At 47.2% G+C, this 21052-nt stretch overlaps 1 protein-coding gene across 10 annotated transcripts in view; it reads right to left on the bottom strand.

Moving 5' to 3' along the window:
- The window catches only part of VPS13D (vacuolar protein sorting 13 homolog D), a 256101-nt gene that overhangs the window by 43472 nt on the left and 191577 nt on the right, over window positions 1-21052 (bottom strand). For all 10 annotated transcript variants that reach the window (XM_027060372.2, XM_027060377.2, XM_027060374.2 and 7 more), the window contains 2 exons: window positions 9000-9132; window positions 5811-6006 (listed from right to left, as the gene is read on the bottom strand). In XM_027060372.2, the coding sequence (XP_026916173.2) occupies window positions 5811-6006; window positions 9000-9132 (329 nt within the window). The remainder of the gene's footprint in view (window positions 1-5810; window positions 6007-8999; window positions 9133-21052) is intronic.

Raw genomic sequence — 21052 nt, 5'->3', positions numbered from 1 at the left:
TTACAGTTCAGCAAGAGGGAAGATGTTAGTCTCAGAAGAAAAAAAAAAAGATCTCTCTGTTTGTGTTCCTGTGAGAGGAATTTTAACTTATAAGGCATGAAAGACTGTTAGGGTGTTTCTGAAAAATATCTTATCCTGTAACTTCATCAGCGTAATTTTAGACCCGAGTGAGAGTATCCTACACCCTAACGTAGCTCTGAAAGCGGTCTCTCCCGTGGGGGTTGCTCAGGAGGAGTGAGAAAACGGTCTATCTACCTTTGGGCATTCTCTGGAAAGGCCTGGTTTGGCAAGATCGGGAAATGAGAATAGATGGCTCTCACCTCACACACACCCAAGGGTGAGCAGAAGATAAGCAACTGGCTGCCCTATGCCCTGTGCCCCATGTGCCGCCCTTGGGCAGCAGAGGAGAGGTGTGAACGGCCCCTTCCCTCTGGGTGGACACAGCAATCATTCTTCAGTCTCACTAAAATCAAATTCCTTCTCACGATAAAACTTCATATCACCCGATTCCCTGGCTGCCCCAAGCAGCAGATAGCTATCAAGCTCACAGACAGATACGGCTGAAGATCAGAAGCAGAGCCTCAGGGTCAAGTATGTACTAGGCTCTAGCTTTTCACTGTGTTAATACACCTGTCTTTGCGTCAGTGCTACTAGGGTCCCCAGGACTCATCCGGAAGGCTTCTCTTGAAGTTCTTCAATGAGCATGAGAGGCAGTTGCTACAGGACGACCTGGTGCGCCTTTGTGACGGGCTGATTTTACTAGGTGGCAACTGAAAACATTAAGTCATGAAAACAAACCTGCGATAAAATGTAAGATTCGTTTAGTTTTAAGATGCAACAGAAGCTTTCCAAACAATCCTGGGCTCGCTTCTGACCCCAGCTACACGGGGCGTAAGTCCACTCTCCTCTGCCTTAGGTGGACACTGGTTTTGGAAAAACTGACCGCCCTGGTGTATCCTAATAACCACTTTGATTTTCGTGAAGATTTTAATCTTGGGAAGTTGCCTCGAGCCTCAATTCAAACCAATTCTGTTTGATGTGTTATGCGTGGATAGGAGAATTACAAGCAGTATTTCCCAACTGGGATGGAAAAGTAGTAAAAGCATTTGCCAAGTTCCCTCTGTGGACTTTTTCCCAACCTGTCCAACCTGACTGCACTCAGGCTCTGCTGACCCAAGACGTTCTTCCCCTCAATCCGGGAGAGTCGTAGGTAAGAAGCAAACACTGTAACAAAAACGGACTTTTCCTTAAGAAAATCTACGTCCATTTCATATCCGGGAGGCCGCTGGCAGAAAGTGTCTTGAACAAATTTTGGGTGGTGTCTTTAGAGTGTTTTTACTGAAAAGGTCAAATATGCCCACCATCAATCTTTTCTGCGAAATCAACCCAGAGGTTACTCAAAAGCTCTCAGAGCAACTGGAATTTACATCTACGTGCACAACACAGGGGTCCTGGGATTCCAGAGCATTCTCAGAGTCCTCATGGCTATATTCTTAAACGTCAATCTATCATTACCCTTCGAATTCCCGTTCCTCCTTATCTAACTTAAATAAGGAGATAAAGCTCTGACACTCCTGAGCTTTGCTAAATTCGTTTAAATATTTCAAGTTCTGCCAGCTCCCGCTTCTCTCCCCATTTGGGGTCCTGACTAAAAAGGTGAAGAAATATTTTGGAGGAAACCTCAGGACCCGGCTTCATAAATCTTCATCTGCTACATTCCTAAAATGTCCTGTAACCCAAAGCCTACAACAGAGGGTATTTAGAGAAATAACCAAGCAAATACATAGCCCAGAGTCCAATACTCCTGTCTTTTCAGCGTTATTTGTACTTTCTCTTGTGAAATGGCTGCTCCCGGGTCTCTGTGGCTTTGTACCCAAGTATCTTTTCAAGGGCTCCCATCAGTTACCACCACACATGCAGGAAGAGGGCATGCGTGGCCATGTGTGAAGAGGGCTGGGCTTCTCTATATGGCTCCCGTGGCACGGCGAGTGTGGCTGCATCTGTGCCACTTTCATAAACTTGACTTGGGAACAGACAAACGTGGCCCAACACGTAGACGAGAAGATGCAACCTGAGCCAGCAGAACGTTGCCTTGGAAAAGCCTTCTTATTTCGGTTCCAAACCACACATACTTGTCCAGTTAACAAATGCAGCAGGGGATATTGGTCTACAACATTCATGTGGAGGCCAAGGGCTCTGCGTGGTCCTCCGCCCTCTTCTCCCCCCGCCCCCACCTGCCTTCCCAAGAACAATTAGATTGCATGGAAACTTGGGGGGGGAAAGTTAGGTGACTGTCCTTGTGGAATGCCTGCACACTCCACCAAGCAGAGGAACTTGGAAGTATTTTAATCTGAGAGAATCAAGGCGGGGGGTGGGGGGGGGGAGGTTCCCTATAAATAAAATCATGTTCAAATAAACACGAAAAGGAGCCAATATTTCCTGTAAGGCCACTTTTCAGATGGATTACTGGCAGGAGTATTCTTTTGCAGTCTTATGGCTTACTTTGCTATCATCTGCTTAAAATTTGAGTCATTGAAAACATAGATGCTAAGATCTAAGCCCTCACTTGGACGCAATAGTACAAAGGAAGCAGAAAGGCTCGTTCCAAGAGCAGACTCAGAGGCAGAACTCTTGGACTCCTGGGTTCTATTCCTGGCTCGGTCCCTGGGCTCAGGTCAGCCCTCGGTCAGAATCTCACTTCTAATCCCTTCAAATCATTTGTTAGTCCCTGTTGTCTAAACAGTGGGGAAAAACCCTGAGTAACACCCCTGGATCCTGTTCAGTCAACTGGGATGGTTGGAGATGGTTATAACTCACTTCCAAGAAACAGGGGTGATTTATCCCGTGGTAGAATTAGTATGTTCCTGAGAGATCCCAGTGTCATCAGAACAAACCCTCAAGGCACCGAAACATTTCTCCACCTGCAAGAATCTGTGTTCTTTTAATGTGACTTTCAAACATAGGGTTGTCCAGCAGTTTATAGCTCCTTATGGCAGTCACATTAAAATAATTCTGGTTGGGCTTCAGACCTCTGAGAGAGAGAATAAAGAGACAGGTATATTTATCCCCAATTTATAGATGAAAAAACTGAGGCTTAGGGAGGTGAGGAGACTTGACCAAGGGCCCGAAGCTAACAAGGGGGTGGGGACCCAGACCTATGGCTCTCCAGGCGAAGTGTTCTTTTCTCTCTAACACACAGATCCTCATTAATAACCTACTCTGGGACCTAGACAAATGGACAGAGGGAAACTGGTCCAAGTGTCTCAGCGGAAGCTGTAATGCCTTTTTAGTGCAATAAAGGGTAAAGGGCCAAAGCTCTCCGAGGCTCCCATTAGATGGTCCAGCACGTGCCCTGCGCACCTCTGCTAACTTCGGCCGTGGTTCTCCTGCTCGTGGCTCCTCTGAGAATGGAGAGGAGATGCAGAAGCTTCTTTCCCCCTCACTTAAGCTCCCATGTCCCCAGGCGGACTACCTGGCTGCTCCTCGCTTCCCACCATAGCTTTTGTTCTGGGAGCGAAGGGCTACGAAGACAGATGTTCCGGGAAATTTGCAGCCAAACTGCGATTAGAATGCCCGGCTACTGTTTGTGTTTAGGCAAGTCATATAGTTTCCTGTACCCCTTTTTTTTTTTAACGTTTATTTATTTTGGGGACAGAGAGAGACAGAGCATGAATGGGGGAGGGGCAGAGAGAGAGGGAGACACAGAATCGGAAGCAGGCTCCAGGCTCTGAGCCATCAGCCCAGAGCCCGACGCGGGGCTCGAACTCACGGTCTGTGAGATCGTGACCTGAGCTGAAGTCGGACGCTTAACCGACTGAGCCACCCAGGCACCCCTCCTGTACCCCTTTTACCTGGAATGTGATTCTCTCTTCCCTTGACCTGGCCAACCCTCACGTCCACTTCAGGCTTCATCCCGACCAGCACTTCCCAGGGGGTCCCGGGGCACAACGCACAGCGCATTGGACTTCTAAACAGCACTACCCTAGAAGAGCCTTTCCTGACCCCATGGACCACAGGTTAGCCGACCTCCTTCTCCCCTGCACCTTCTCCAGTGACACAGTCTCACAGCACCCTGGACATCTCCTGTGTCATTTGTCAGAATTTTCACAAATTATGATTACTAGGATGACTGTATGATTCTTGTTTTAAGTTTGCTTCCCCACTGGACTGTAAGCCCTTTGAAGGCAGGGCCAGCCTTGCGCTCTGCCATGTTCCCAACGCTGAGTTCTTAGAAAATGTTCCATTGGTATTTACTGACTAGAAATGAATGACTGACGGGATACATCGGTGACACGAAGTAGACCCTGCTGTGGTCTACCAAGACTTCCGCACTGTAGAAAATTCGAGTCATTTCTTTCTGGTCAACACCATTGAAGTTCCCAGCACAAAACGAAATTTAAAAAATTAAACACACGTACCTCAGACCCCTTGTGAAACAAACACTCAATCCCTTGACCACTTGGGGATTTTATGAATAAGGATGGTTCCTTTGGAATTCGTAGGGGCTGCCTGCTTTTACTCATGTGGTCATCAGGTCTTACTGTCCTGATGAAATACTGGGGGTAGACTTCTGGGGTTTCCAGCAGACGCAGAAAAACTGGAAATACTTTTGAAGCCTTCCTACTGCCCCTCCCCCCACCTTCATAAATGCTTCAAAATATACTCCAGGATTGCTCTAGCTCTGTATCTGAGAATAGAATGTAACTTAACTAAAGTAAACGCTACAGATCCTTTTGTAAAAAGCAGCTGCTTCCAGATGGAAGACATTCTGGCAGAACATATTACATGGTCCCAGTCCACAATCTTAAGCATTTCCCCTGCAGTAATGTGTCATCAGGAAGGTTTTCTGGTGACAGACAAATGGATTCACTTTAATTGGGGACGATTTCACTTCAAATCCTATTCGAGGGAGTGGCAGGGTGTGGATAAGGCCCAGGCCCTAGGCATTCTAAAAGGGCACGCTAATTCACTTGGGGAATATCTATTAACCGGGGAGCAGCAAAATCCTTCTGGGCTTAAGTGGCGTCCAGCTTGGCTGGGAACTGTAACATTCATTATACCCTTTGTTGATAAGATCCCCAATTAGTCACTCTGAAAAAGGAAGGCTCAAATAGGCGACTGACACGAGGAGCTGTGCTAAAGCAGTTGGATTCTGTGGGATGTGGAGCCATACGGGCTGCCCCCGGTTTCCCATCGTGGCTGGCATCGAGGCAAGATTGCATCCCACAGCGAAGCTGCCAACCTGCCTGCAGAATTCCTTTATGAGGCTGGGGGCTGGCTGGCATGTCCGAGTGGAGGGAGAACGGAGAAAGGGCAGACCCACATGGGGAACTGCAAGACAGGGACCCTAAAACCATGCCAGGAGCCCAGGAGCCAGATGCAGCCTGCAGCCCCACAGTTCTCTTAGTGGGCATATGGGGATCTAGTTCGTTTGGTGAACGGGAGATCTGTAACGGTGCAATTCTATTTCTGACCCCTCTAACGAAAAAACCAATATTTTTATATACACATAAATGACAGACGCAGATACAGGTGGATAGATACAGATGTAGTTCTCAAAAAATTCATGCCCGATTTTTGCACTTGATCTTAGCCAAGAGGCCAAGAAGCGATTCATGCCCGATGTTTGCACCCTATTTTCACATATTTATATTAGGCAGGTCAGAAATTTTAGATACATGGATTCAAGTTTTAAAAAAAATCACATCATTAAGGTGGAAAGTATATGATTAAACACATCAGCATGGATCAGGAGAGGCAGCATATCTGGGATGGAAATTGCAAAAGCGACTTCCTCTGTGACCACTGACCTGGGGCCACTGAGAGTGGCTGTGTCTCTCACCGCCTGGGCTGTTTCTGATGCAAAATCCAGGGCGCCTGCCACTGGCTTAGTTACAGTGCCCACGAGTCCTTTCCCAAGGCCAGATATGAAACCGCTGACACCCCCTTCTGTTTTCACTCCTTCCACTGTTGAGGTTATCACACTGGTCAATCCACCAATGATACCTAGAGCAAAAGAAACAAGGGCTGTTGTAACCTGGCCAAGGACAAAGCAAAAGCATTTAAAGCCGAACCTCATCAATTCCATGCACCCGGCAAGGTAACTTAGGGACATTCGGTCGACTTCTTAATAGGCTACAGGCAGGCCAACTCTAGCTGGGAAACCCAGTAGGCTTGCCCACCAAGTTGAGAGTCTGAGAGTATATATCACATATCAGTCTCAAGTAAAGTGTGTTCCAGTTTAAAAAATCACAGAAAACCTAAGAGGTTAACAGTGGCTACTTTCCAGTTTCAGAGTTTGGGAAGCATACGGGCCATCAGGAGACGACACGGACAGTAGGACTAAACCAACAGACTTTGGGGAAAGTTGGGACCCCATGAAATATAAGGCAGAGAGAACTAAATACAGCTCCTCAGTTTTCCAAGAACACTATGTGACTGGCCAACACCACCAGAAGTTTGAAACGGGTAAAAACAACTGCATGCTTTGCTGAAATTGGGTTTAGGTAATGAGTAAATCATGAGGCCTTGATGAAAGGCACCCCCCCTTCCCCCCCGCCCAACCCAAAGCTGCCAAAACCAGCCAGGACTCTCAATGGAGTCTGTTCCAAAGACCAACCTAGGTCAAAGAGACATTCCAAACATTTTGAAAGTTGACAGCAATGACCTTAAAGAGCCTCAAAAGTGGCCAGAGGTTGGCAGAGGCTGGAGACGACACAGGGGCTACAGGGAAGAAGGGGGGCCCTGTCCAGGGAGCACTTCCAGGATGTGTGCCAGGGACACTCACAGGATGTTTACCCTTTGACGGTGGGGGCATGAGGAAGCTCTCTAGACTCTTCAGCTCTAGTGAGACAAATCGGTAAAGGAAATCCCCTGGGTGAGAACGCACTAACAGCACTAACAATCCATAGCGTTTCTTTTGGATTCTGGGTCTGCTTGCTCCAGTGAGGCTACGGTCCTCTCCCAACCTTTGGAACCACATTCACAGAGACACAGACATTACTGAACCTGGCACAAGCAGGGTCTGCAGAGAAAACTGAGCAAGACTCCCAGTTTTTAAAACAAGGAGACTGAATGGATTCTGGTTCTTGTTATCATTTAAGAATTTTTTTCATCTTGGGGGCACTTGGGTGGCTCGGTCGGTTAAGTGTCTGACTCTTGATTTCGACTCAGGTCTTGATCTTGCGGTTCAAGGGATCAAGCCCCACATCGGGTTCTGCACTGACAGCGCAGAGCCTGCTTGGGATTCTCTCTCTCTCCCTCTCTTTCTGCCCTTTCCCTGCTCTCTCCAAATAAATAAATTAATTAAAAAACAAAAACGAAAACAAAAAACAATGGTTTCATCCTGAAGGAAAAAGGATGTCACTCGCATACAATCCAGAGCTTCACGGAAACTCCTTGGATGAGGCTACCTGTTCCTGGAGATGCTGCACATACTGTATGAATGGTCCTTGGTTGGAGGGGATTTTACAACCAACCTTGAACCCATCATCCATTTTTTTCAGCACACTGTCGTGTCCATCTGAAAAGTGAGGGCAGCTATATTTTCTCTCCACATCCCAAGGATGCTAGACAGGTAAAGGCAATTATGCACAGTAAAGCATTTTACATTCATTAAGAACACAGTTCCTCCGACTCCCATGCACTATCATTATATTTACTAGGAAGAATGAGCAAACCTTTCACCCCACACGGCTGCCCAGCAACCAACTTTTGAGTCCGTGAACACATTAATTTCAGCTAAATTTTACTCCTGGCTTGAATGTCTCCTCTTGGGCAGCTCCCTCTCCAGTTGGGCAGGCTTAAGAAAAGTAAAGGCATTTTGAGCCAAACCTCACAAGTGAGGAAAACCGATAAACAAAAACCCTGTCCTAAACATTGTGTCCCAAACCTGAAAAGAATTATTTTTTCTTTTTCTTCTCCACATTCCTCCTTCTTCCAAATGCAGATAATCTGAACTTGATCAGTCTTGATATGACTTCTGATAGCTTCAGATTATTTCTAAGAATCTGGTACCAACAGCGCAGTTTCCTAACCATCCTAACCTAACTATAAGCATGAACTATATGCCAGGTATCGTGTGAGGGTCTGAAGTATAAAGGTGAATACACGATGGTCTTTCTGCTCTCCTGACCTTCCCCATCTATCACGAAAGCAAGACACACACACAGCTGGCTAGAGACATGACCTAGACTGCCACGTGTGCCCTGATCGTCATTAATTCTGACTGGGGACAGTGGAGCAAACGTCACTTGAGTGGAGACTTCTAGGTTGAGTTGGACTCTGCCTGACAAGGAAGTGAGGCAGGGGAAGGGAGCAGAATGAACTGAGTGAGCAAGGCACGTCTGGGGAACAACACTGGGCTTCGGGTGGCTGAAATACAGCACGGCTGGGGGACAGTGGTTGGCCAAGTTGGCTGGGTTTACATTTCCAAGGGCCTTGGATGTCACACTCAGAAGTTGTGGAGAAAAAACACAACAAAGGGCAAATGACTCGGAGGTAGAGCAGTAAAGGGCAGAATTCATACAAATTCAGAGGCTTAATACATCCATGCCATCACCTACACCTCTTGGACGCCTGCATTTACAATCCAGGTGAGTGTGCATTTACACAAGACTCAAAAACATCTGGGCCACAAACCCGGCGGCCGGTTTCACACTTCACTTGCCACGGAAGGAATGCTCAGTAAGCAGAAGGCGGGTATCGAAGCGGCAATTCCGCATTCTAGAAAGGGGTTCAAATGATGCTACCGTATCACATTTTGGGAACAGAAGCCAAAGAACAGGAAGGGATCGCCATGTGTGCAACGTGTTGAAAATAAATGAAGGCTTGCCACAGGCTGTAACGTTTCAGTTGCGAGGAGGGTACAATAGGACAGCCTGGAAGGCTCTCAGGTACACCAAGCTCCCCGGCCTGGATGTCCGCTTGCCATCAGATGGGTGAAAAGGGCCCCGAGGAACTGTGGCAGGAGAGCCGTTGTCCCGGCAGCCGTGACGTACCGTGAGCCAGGCCGTGGATGCCGGCTACGAGGTGCTCCCCGCTCGTGGCCGCGTGGTATCTGATGTACTCCCGCTCTGACTGATGCCGATTGTCCATCGTCTTCCCTAAGCCGTCTGACAGCGTCCCCGCAAACTGGAACGGATCAAACACGGAAGGAAAAGGGTTTTAAAGCCTGAGCGCTGTTTTTGCTATTTTAATGATTTTACATAAATACCTTCCCTTGCTCCCAGCTGGGATTCAGTAAATACCAGTGGAGAGAGAGATTAACTGCTGAGTCACATATACTGTGTGTCCCAGGAGACTGGTTCTCAAGGCACTGGACGCACAAGATTGGAGGATGCGGACACGGGTGGACACGAGGTTCGCAGAACGTCTACTAACCGCCCCTAATGGCATCCACCTTCCACGGTCCTACTGCAAATTTACTGAAAAAAATTAAACGTATACCAAAATGACCCCGTGGGGGAGAGGGAAGTATTGGGATTCTATAATGTTAAGGACAGAGGCTCTCTGCGCAGAGAAATCAGTGGGATTCAAAATAGGAAACACGGCACCTTGTTGCTTTAGGGTTTGGTGCCAAACCTTTTAGAGACATCAACTGCCCTAAAGCGATGTCTTCTCTTTCACTTCTTCGTCAAGTACTGAGTGCCGAGGTGCCCAGCCCCATTTGTCCACAAGGGAAAATGAAGTATATGGAAAGGCTAACAGGTCAGGTCACCTTTCGTACGAAATGGCGGACTTGAACTCATGACTTCCAGTGCAAAATCCTCCCCCACAAATCAGGGAAAGATCTTATTTATCCTGGCATTCTTTTACCAGAGAAGCTGTCTCATCCGTCAAAGCTGGATAAAAAGGACGTAAAACTCTGTTTTGTCACAAGACAATCTGAAAAGGTTTAAAGTGATAGTTAATAAACCACAGGGTACTTATCCTCATCATTCAGGCATAAAGAGGAAAGGATATCAAATATATAATTAACCTTCTCGGGAAGGATCTACCAAAACAAGTGGGTTAAGTGCCAGTGACCCAGGACTAACCTTTCAGAAAACTCACAGGAATGCTATTTAGACATAGAGCTCAGCGCAAAGATTCAAGGCGAACAGCCTGCCTTGAAGGCCGAGTACACCGGGCAGCCCGGCCTTCGGGGCCTGTTTCATACTGGTCTGGCGAGGGACATTTTTTACACAGGTATGTCCTGGAAGCCACCAGGCCCGAGGCTTTGTGACACAAGGGACAGGAAAGGGGGAGTTCTGGGCCCAGAAGAGAGGCTAGGGGAAGAACCAGCAACTCGAGGTAAAGCAATGGTTTCTGGAGCAAGAGAGGGGAACACACATTCCTTTCACTCAGCCTAAACGCTTTTACAATCCAGGGCAGTGATTACTGACCTTTCTGGAGATGCAGCCCCTATCATTATTTGCTTCAGGCCTTGCCTCCCCTGTCTCCCCGTGTCTAACTGGAGAGCTAAAGTTAATGAAAATTAATTTTCCAGCTGCCTTTAGGATGGAGACACCACGGGATGTTGCAAAGCCAGCACTGTGAATCAATAAATGGGGCTTTAGTCAGGGATCCCGTCTGAGAGCCACCGTGAGCCATGAGTTTGGGCATCTGACCAGACCGGATTCGAGTCCTGCCTCAACCACTCCCGTAGCTACAGGAGCCTGAGCAAGGTGCCCTCCTGCCGAGCCTCCCCGGTGGCATCTGCAGAGTGACGATGGTACCAACGCCTCTATGTGGCTGGAAGAATTAGTGACAGGGGCTCAGGGTATGGCATCCAGTCAGCATTCTTACTGTTATTATTAGTCAGCTACTAGTCCCAGCGGGAACATCCTGCACCATGAAGAAAGCCTTTCAAAGGTTTAGAATTATGGTCATTTGCACTAGGCTTTAACATAAACAAAAACAACCCCCCCCCCACCCCTTTCCAGCAGATAAACACCAGCCTCCAAAATGAGTTTCTGGAGTGGTACCATCTTTAAAATTAGAGTGCTGGATTTGGTGGTTTCCAAAATCCTTTCCAGCTCTGACAGTGTGTGATCTACGATCCAAGTTAGGACATCTTTATTAAGCACTTACTGTGGGCCTGGCCCAGATTTATGTACTGCTGGGGACACAAATACAGCCTTGGACCTATTCTCAAGGATGACAGTCTCGCTGGGAAGGTAACAACCCCATACGTGAGACAGACAGCAATGAGGGTCTGCAACACAAACCGAAACACTTGCAAATCGAGGGAGAAGAGGAAAATGTGACCCTTGTTTTAAGGGTAAAAAAAAAAAGGGAGTCCCTGCTACATTCTGGAACCATGTAGGCTGCCGGTGTGCTGGTGTTCTCCACTCAGGGTCTGGACAAAAACACTTTTCCCTGATGCCACAGAAGAGGTGAGGCAGCGGCCAGTGAAAGAGCCCTTCTCAGAAGCGCGATGTTTCCAGAGGCGCGTGTTCTGCCTGAAGAGTGCCCAGCGGCACCCACGCTCCTTCCGGGGTTTTGTCCGGGTCTCTCCCACTTCCTCAGACTCTCGTTTTCCTTGAAAAGAGGTCTGTCCTTGGAACAGATAAGGTCCTGACTACGGATTTCTGGCAGCTGACTAGGAAGAATTGAAAAATCCTATAATACTTTCTGCCCCCCCCCCCCGAAGAAAATAGGATAGAATCCTCTAGGCAAACTGCCCACCACCACCCCCGCCCCCACCCACAACACGAGTTCAATACTCGAGGTTTGGGAGTGAGCTCGTGCCAAAAGCTTAACTGCCAAGTGATTCTGCTACTGCCCCTTCACTCCCCCAGCACTGATTGGACCCGGGTGTTCTCAGTATAAAAATACCACATCGACCACAGCAGGGATGGGGTAAGATGACCTGAGCGATCACTCTTTCCTCTAAATGCTGGATTCTTCTGTGTGCTTCGTAGCTGTGGAAAGGTGCCCACACCTACTCAACTTACTTACCCTAGGACTTCTGTCTGAATTCCCACTTCTCTGTGGGTAAACAAATTATTCACGCAAGCCAACTGGACTTGTCTTTTGTCACTTGTGGGTCCACATAAGGGACACAAAGATGTTATTAGCAGGAAACTATTACCAAAGACTTCATCCCTGTAACGGTGACTGACAACTCAGGAAATGGGAAGATGTTGACATCCATGATCCAGCCAAACCCGTACTGATTAGAGGTTAATCAGATTTTACGGGGAGAGACTCTTTATAAGAACTAATCTGAAACCAGTGAGTTGACGGGTGCCGTGGTCAAAGAGGCTGGGCCTTGGGCCAGTCCACCAGGCTTCTGAGTATGAATCCAGGGCACCAAAAGCTTGTGGCCTTCTCTCACTGTGGGAGCACTGAGTCATACTCAATTCCACCTCTCTCATTCCCCACCTCAGTGGGAAAATAAATCATACCCCGTATCTTATTTCTCCCTCAAAGACAGGGTAGGAACACGGGCTGGAGAGGGCGGGGATTCCAGTAAGCACTCTGTACGGTGCCCTCCGGCACTGGTCTTCTCTGAGGCTGGGAAGTGTTATTTCACCCGTGTCCTTGAGTTAGAACACAATCGTCAAAACACAGCCAGGGTGCCCATGACAGCCACGGTGTGCCGTGTGGCGGTGACTGGGCAGGACATCCATTACCGCCCCACCCCCAGTTCTGCCTGTGTATTTTAAAAAGAAAAGCCAAATGCAACGAGACTCAAACTCACTTTGAAATCTCTTCAGAGCAGATGCTCTTGGGCATGCTCATGGATGTCAAAATGGGGAGTGAAGCTCGGAAGCAGAGATTCAGATAAGGGGAAAACTAATCTCAGAGGCAGCAGGGGAAAGGCTGAAAACCGTAAGGATATGAGCAAGCACAAAGCAGCGATGCACTGACCCACCAAGCAATCAAACATGTACAGAACACATGCTGTGCGCTAGGCTAGCACTTGAGAGTCCTCAATCAGAGATGGCTTCTGCCTCCTGCCTCCGAGGACCTCGGAAAAAACTTCACACCTGACTTTGGATTCTGTGGCACTGAATAGCCGTGAGATCATGGACAAGTAACTTCACCTCTGGGAGCCTGTGTCCTCATCTTCAAAATGGGAATGAGAATATCCACCCACGGGGAATGCCGGAAGGATTAGACAATATGCGTGAAGCACTGAGCACAGAACCTGATACATACAAGGCATCCAATGAAAACAGTACTGCGTTATCTGAACTTCCATTTCTTCACCTGCAAAATGGAAATAATCAGATCCCGTGGGGCTGTTGAGGGTTAAGTGAGATGGTGTGTATACGCAGGACTTGGCAGGTGCATCCCCGGAGAAGCGGAAGCTATGTGCCCAGGGGCAGAAAAGCCCGGGACAGACAGCATGGGCCAGGCTCGCACGCTGGGGAAGGACTAGCACTCAGAGGGAAATATGTAGACAATTTGTAACTCTCCTTGGTAAAAACGCTACCTGGACACCAGAAGGAGCTTTGGGGGAGACGTAGGTCAATATAGCCCATTTTGTAGCGATTTCAAGTCCACAGAAGACTAGAAAGTTTCCAAGGAACACAACGTCCTTCAGAAAACCTGCTCTTACACTTGTGAAAACAACACGGATTTTTGTCCTTTCTTTCACCGAAGGAAGCTTTAGCATACACCACGCTTGTGAATTCTGGCCACAGTTGGAAGTCCTTAATTTCTGGAAAGCCCTATCTTCAACCGGGGGGTAAAAAAATCTCAGAGGCGCTTCAAGATGCCAGTTCTACTGCGTGGCTGACGTACCCAGTGTCAATACCCCACCGTCCAGAAAGAATCCCATTGTCCATAGAAATGGAGCCGCTACAAATTAGCCCGGGGTTTGGGGCCAGGCTCGGGACAGTTGGTTTTACAAAACTGAAATTCAAGTAGATGCTGGAATAATGCAAGAGAAAAATTCACGCTGTGTCCCTCTGTTTGCTCCGATCAGTTTTCCTGACCCTTTTATGATATTCAGCAAGCATGGGATGCCAGAGATATTTGGCCAGTGTAACAGGAGCCTGGGCTTGAATTCCCGCCCCCCCCCCCCCCCCCCCCCCCCCCGCTTCTCTGGTGTTCTTCTTTCACAGTTATTTACCTAATGGAAATTTCCTCTTTAACGTCCTTGTTCCACCGAGTAATTGCTGGTGACAGTACCTTTCCCGTCACCAGGGCAAATGGTGGCCACAAATAGTGGCAAAGGGAGAGCAGGGCCGGGGCGTGGCCGTCTGAGGGGGTCTCGCGTCCTCCCACCCAGAAAGGTGCTCGACTGCACGGCTCGGCCACCAGTGGCTGTGATTCCAGGCGGCACCGTCAGCTCCGCTAAGCGGGGGCACGTCAACTCGCAAACGCAGCTGTAGGCCCGGTGCCTGAGAGCACAGCCGATGTGCACGTGTGTCCTGGCGGCCGTGGCTCAACTCTCGAGCCTCAGTTTACCTAGCTACAAAACACGAGACTCTCAGGGGAGCTCTAGCGCAGAATGCCTGGCACCGCGTCTGGCACAGGGCAGCGGGCCCCCGAGTTTTACGAGTTTCTTTTTCTTAATTTTTTTTTTTATTCATTTTTGAGAGAGACAGACAGAGACAGTATGGGTGAGGGGAAAGGCAGAGAGAGGGGGAGAGAGAGAATGCCAAGCAGGCTTCTCGCCGTCAGCGCGGAGCCCGACGCGGGGCTCAAACTCCTGCAACCGTGAGATCATGACCTGATTTGAAACCAAGGGTCAGACGCTCCACTGACTGAGCCCCCCCCAGGTGCCCCCGATTTTTACAAGTGGCGCGGAGGCTTAAGCTCGAGAGTCCTTTCCGGCTCTGCTGGGACACCAGTAGAAAACGTGCTGCCAACCCCTCAAGTCCTCCACACGGAGGCGTCCCCACTTCACTCTCTCACCGTTACCATATCCACACTTAGAACCCATTCTCCGTGTGGGCGTTGCCTTGACATCGAAAACCCCTCTTGCGACCCTTGTGGCAAAGAGGCAAGAGTTAACGGGGAACGGGATCCAGCCAGCAACGGGGATCAATCGCTGACACGAGGCCAACCAAACGGCCAGACGGTGGAGGGTCAGGCCGGGACTGGGGAAGGGCATTAATAAAGAAACAGAGGAAAAAAGAAGGACATGGAACAAGTTGAGGTCTGGCAAGAAAGAGGCAATTTTGGACCCTGGATCTCTCTCCTCTCCACTAGAAGTGGGACAGGTTTGTCTGTTTGCAGTTCTGCTGGGTTATGATTACGTATAGCCCTTAAGGCAAGGAGAGGAAGGAGGAAGAATCCAGCACAGAGACCCTGCATAAGAATAACAAAGACACTTTTTTAAAGCTAGGACTCACATTATACAGCAGTAACAGGCCCAAGCCAATGACCTTGCTTTTTTTTTTTTTTTTTTTTTTTTTTTTTTTTTTTTTGTCTCTGGTGATGTACAAACCCTCTGACCCGGGACCTACATACACCATGTTGCTATTTCATGGATAAACACTTATCAGGCAGCAGACACTCCTTCGCAGTTAAGAAACAAAGTTATCCAAAACCACCCAGAATTATCTCGGGCACACAAGGTCTCAACATAAGCAACAAAGTCAGACCTCAGGATTGTCCCAGTTCTTAACTAGCCCAAGACACACGCCTGCTGAATTGGCAAGTCTCCCTTGCTATTCTGCAACTCTGACCCGGTTTTGAACTCGGATGTTGTCTCAGATTAATCTAGAAGCTCAGAGTGGTTTGAGGCACTCTCCTGAAAGGATTGTGCCTTTTCTTCAAAAAGGATTGGCAGAGTTGGCTATAAGGCTTTAAAACCACAGCAGTAAGCAGAATACACAGGGGAATCAGGAAGACTGATGTTCAACAGCAGACACGTGCCACGGCTTCCTCACATTCAATTTTCCCTGTTTTTTCCTATATCGGGTGTAAAGAATCATGTGGGCAGGATGAATCTTTAAACCCAGCTGCGGGATGGCATGGGGTCCTACCTTCAGCCCGTCATAAGCTTTTCCCCAGAAGGGGAAATCACGTGGAGGGTGCCAGGCCTCTACTCGTCTACTGCTGAAAATCCCTCGAGGCCCACAGGAGAAGCCAGAAGGTGAGTTTCAGTAGAGCTGGTGCCAGTCAAGGAGAATAAGTCTTCCCACCCCATGAGAGACCTCCCATTTGCCATCCTAACAAGGCATAAATTGAAAAAATATGAATATGCCTAAATGGCCAGTTTCTCAGTACAGAACCAGGACATAGATTATGTTATGGGGAAAAAAAAAAAAAATCCCTCCAAGGGTCACACCATAATGGCTGACTTGGCCAGTAAATGATTTCAACTCTAGGGAAGCACACAGGCTTTGAAAAGCAAGGCAGGCATCCTGGTCCCAACTCTGTCACTAGCAATCAGTGAGGTCAACATGAGCAAAGCACAGTCTTCAGGGATCGGTATCTTCACCTATAAAACAGGAAGAACACTACCCACAGAGTCGCTGGAGGAATCCCAAGAGACCTTGGTTTTAAAAGGACTTGGGGGGGGGGGGGGCGGAACAACACGAAGCGATGTGTAAATGCCAACGGTTATTACCGCAAATCCTTTTCTTTCTTCTAAGGACAGCACTGCTCCCCCTTCCTCCCTGACTGAATCCTGCATATCTCATCCTGTAATACAGGAATCACCTTATACCCGTTCTGGAACAAAGGAAAGCATAAAGAAGTCAATTATACGTAGATCGAAATCTCAAAATACAGAAACTAGAAATGGAATGGAACATTTCACAATAGAAAAGAAGCTCGAGCTTATCTCATTTCTAGTCACAAGGATTTCAATCTTGTACTTGGTATTTCAAATAAATAGATATATTCTCTTTAATGCCAAAAGCCTGGGAAGGAAGGGGATGGATGACCCCGTAAAGAATAATCAGAGATGCTAGGCACTATTGTAAACTGGGCTTCTTACTGACAAAGTCAGATACATTTCAAGGGTTTGACATATCTTGATGAGGTTTTGTTTTGTTTTTTTAAAGAAAATGGTCTCCACCTGGTTTCTTCATATAAATGAAGTTTTATTTATTTTTTATTTTATTTTTTGAGAGAGAGAGAGAGCACGCATACACACACAGCAGGGAAGGGGCAAAGGGAGACAGAAGGAGAGAATCTTAAGCAGGCTCCACACTCAGCGTGCAGCCGGACAACGCGGGGCTCGAGGTCACAACCGTGAGACTGTGACCTGAGCCAAAATCAAGAGTCAGATGCTTAACCGACTGAGCCACCCAGGCGCCTCTAAATAAGTAAAGCTTTAAATGAGTAGGCAGAATAAAGGAAGGCTTCCAACTGCTGAAGACCGTAGTGTAACTTCTGGAATTGTAAACATGAACCAATACTGTTTACTAATGTATCAGGCATCGTTCTAAGGGCTGGCCATCTTTGAAATCATTTGTTAGTTTAATCCATAGGACAACCCTATGAGGTAGGCCCTGTTATTATCCCCATTGGACAGATGAAACTGGAAAGACCATGATCACTTCCAACAAAAGTCTACTAAGAATCTACCTATATTTGACACTGGGTCATCTACGGAGGGAATCCAATCATGATTTTTGTTATTCCCTCCATGGAAAATTCCTTCCTGAATGCCAGTGAAAATCGCATACAGATGCCAAGTAGACATCTTTCCTTTCCTAAGCAATGGTGGCGACAAATGAAGGAAGCTAAGAGAAGCATAGAAATGATAAAGTTTCTGAAAAATTACATGCACATCCCTGAACAAGAAAGAGAGTCAGGCTCCAATCCCCTTCCTTCATCAACACCCTACCCCCTTCCATCACCCATTTTTTTGCCTTATGCCATGTAGCCTACTTCCTCCTTTCCCCAAAGTCATCACTATCACATCTGAAATGGGCCCCAGAGAAGGATGAAGTTCTGGAGACGTCCATTACATGGATCATGTGACCCCACATTAGGTCACAGTACTAGTGGGCGCCATTTACGGCTGGGAAGAAAGATGGACGCCAAGCTAAGGTGAGGGTCGGGACCAGTGATTTCGAGAGCCCCTGCTTGCACAGAAAAGGTCTGCTCTTCCATCCCAGCTTCTTACAGAAGGATTTGCGGAAGGGGAGCTCAAAGATTTGCTTTGTCACAGCTGGTCTGGTCAAGCAGATCTAACTACAGACAAAGACCACCGCTCTGGCAAGGGCATTCTATGTACCAGTGAGTGACACATATGGAGATACAGATTCAAGGGGAAGGGGATGAAGGCAAAAGAGAGCTGCGGGGAGAGAATGAGCATGAGCCAGCCACACTCCTGGGTAAGAAAGGATCCTGCAAGTGTGTCCCATTCGGCCTCCACTCCTCTAGTCTGTGCAGCTCCAACGTTACTCCTGACAGCCCCACTTGTCAGAGAGTCACAGAGAACCCATAGTGGAAGCTAAGGGGCTGTTTTTTACGACTACTCGACATTTTATGGGGGTGGGTGGGGTAGAGTCTGCACTGGGGACAACCAGACATTCAAAAGCCAACACCTCAAGGTGTTCAGGAAGTTGTTCATTAGCAAGCGTGATGAACGTGACAGAAGACACCACATTCGGAACTGGTGTTTGGCACCTGGAAGAACAAGAGAAGGTGAACCTCTCTTTCTGGGGTTATGATAAGAAGGGGAAGCAGCTCAGCTCCTAAGGCACTTACGTTAAGCCCTCCCTCATTTCTCCTGAGACATGGCTTGTTCCCCAGCTCCAAGGAAAGGGCAAAAGAGGGTTCTTTGAGGAATGGCCTCAAATGTTCCCAACCCTTCAGATGGGCTAAGATAAAAATAAAATGGCAGTTTAGCTATTTCCCAACAGCTCCGAAGAAACCTCCGCTCCTTGTCTGTCGCCTGAACTCCTTGGTGGCCTTTGAGGACGAGGCGTTCTTGCCTTTGCTATCTTTCAGCCCCACAAAGGCTGAGTTGGGGGTGGACATTCAGAATTCACAGCCATCTACTTCCTGTAGATCTAGGGTTTTTCAAGCCTGCTGCATTAGCTGCTTCCAGGTTAACAGATTTCAGGCCTAAAAAACAAGTCTTGGAATGAGGAAGAAAAGCCAATCCACTTAAGTTAACAGTGAAAAAGGGAATGTGATCAGGGAGGCTTCAAAAGTACTAGTACCTTTTACTATATTCTACTCTATAACATTCTATTATTCTAGTCTATCGTTTACACTGAATGGTAGGTTCTGGGATTCGTTTGTCCTTTAAACTGTACATATACCATATGACACTCTATTGATGGGCTCTTCCATGATTTAAAAATTATTTATCGAATTAAAAAATGTTTATGGAACTTGTTTTCTAAATATGTGACCAAAGGCAGAATTCATTTTTAAAAATAAAAATTAGCTTTATGAAAATCATGCCTGTGTGTGAAATGCCACCATATTCAAAAACATCATGAACAGAACATTTTGTAAACTTTGGCAAGCAGGCAGGAAAAGAGGAAAAAACGGAAGCCCACAAATAACCTAAGGAAAACAATGAAAGATAACTTGGACGGCCATCTCTTAAGAACCTTGCAGAAAACTCCTCACTGCAATGGTGGAGACAAAAGCCAACTGCATAAAGGTCCTTTCTCTATTCAATACCTTCCTTCCTCCCATAAGAACAAGGGAAATCTTGGGGCGCCTGGCTGGCTCAGTCGGTTAAGTGTCTGACTTTGGCTCAGGTCATAATCTTGCAGTTTGAGTTCAAGACCCACGTCGGGCTCTGTGCTGACAGCTCGGAGCCTGGAGCTGCTTCGGATTCTGTGTCTCCCTCTCTCTCTGCCCCTCCCCTGCTCATGCTCTGTCTATATCTCTCTCAAAAATAAACAAACATTAAAAAAAGAAAAGAAAAAAAAAAGAAAATCCTCCATTCAGACACGGGGTAACAAGTCTTGTCATGTGACTTTAGTTTCCTCTCTTAGGTTAGAGCCACAATGTCCAACAAGGTGACCACGTGTCATAGGAGGCATTTAATATGTGGTAGGACAAATTAAGACATGCTGTAATGCAGCTCCATGCTAATGACAGGGAGCCTGCTTGGGATTCTCTCTCTCTCCGTCTCTCCCTCTCTGCCCTTCCCCCACTTGCGCATAAGCGGCTCACACGCATGCCTGCACGGGCTCTCTCCCCCCCCCCCCAAAAAAGTAAATAAACAAATTTTTAAAAAAGACACGCTGTAAATATACAATCCATACTGGACTTCAAAGACGAGGTGAAAAAATAATGTAAAACATCTCAATTATTCTTACATACTGATTACAAATTGAAATGAGAATATTTTGGATATTATGGGTAAAGTAAAAATAGTAAAAATCATTTATGCTTTTTACTTTTTTAAAAATTCTACTAGAAAATCTTAAATTATACAAATTATGTGGCTCATATTATATTTTTATTGGACAGTGCTGGTTTAGAGGTCTGACTCTAAAAATTTTAAGGACACAGCTTATTAAACTAAAAATTAAACTCAGAAGGTACCCGAGTCTCCAATTTCAGTCCATTTCTTCCACTCAGACTTTATCTCTAGGTAACCAAGAGTATCTTACAAATGGCTGCTATTCACCTAAGCAAAGAACAATAGTCAGAAGGCAGTGGTTTGGATTTAGGGAGAAAAAACTGTGATTACTCAAGATAGAAATACAGAAGGAAGGTCTCATGTCTCCATTCTTCCTGGCCTCTTCCTCCCAGACTGACAAATATAATGGAATCTGTTCTATCTGAAAAAGGCCTTCCTCAGGGCGCGTGGATGGCTCAGTGAGTTAAGCGTCTGACTCTGGATTTTGGCTCAGGTCATGAACTCACAGTTGTGAGATCGAACCCCACATCCCCATGTCGGGCCCTGTGCTGAGCATGGAGCCTGCTTGAGATTCTCTCCGTTTCCCCCTCTGCCCCTCCCCAGCTCGCACATGCACATGTACTCTCTCTGTAAAATAAACAAAAAAAGGGCCTTTTTTTTTTTTTTAAAGCTCCCTGCCATTCGAGCTGTCACTCGCTCTGTTTCCCCCTCTGTGGCTGTATCTTTCACAAGAATGTTCTAAACTCACTGCTGCCACTGTCTATTTCTTTTATTAACTGAAGGTTCTGAAGGCATGTGCCTAGAGCAAATAAT

The sequence above is a fragment of the Acinonyx jubatus genome, chromosome C1, assembly GCF_027475565.1.
Source record: "Acinonyx jubatus isolate Ajub_Pintada_27869175 chromosome C1, VMU_Ajub_asm_v1.0, whole genome shotgun sequence".
NCBI lineage: Eukaryota > Metazoa > Chordata > Mammalia > Carnivora > Felidae > Acinonyx > Acinonyx jubatus.
This window is presented reverse-complemented; position numbering and strand designations above follow the sequence as displayed.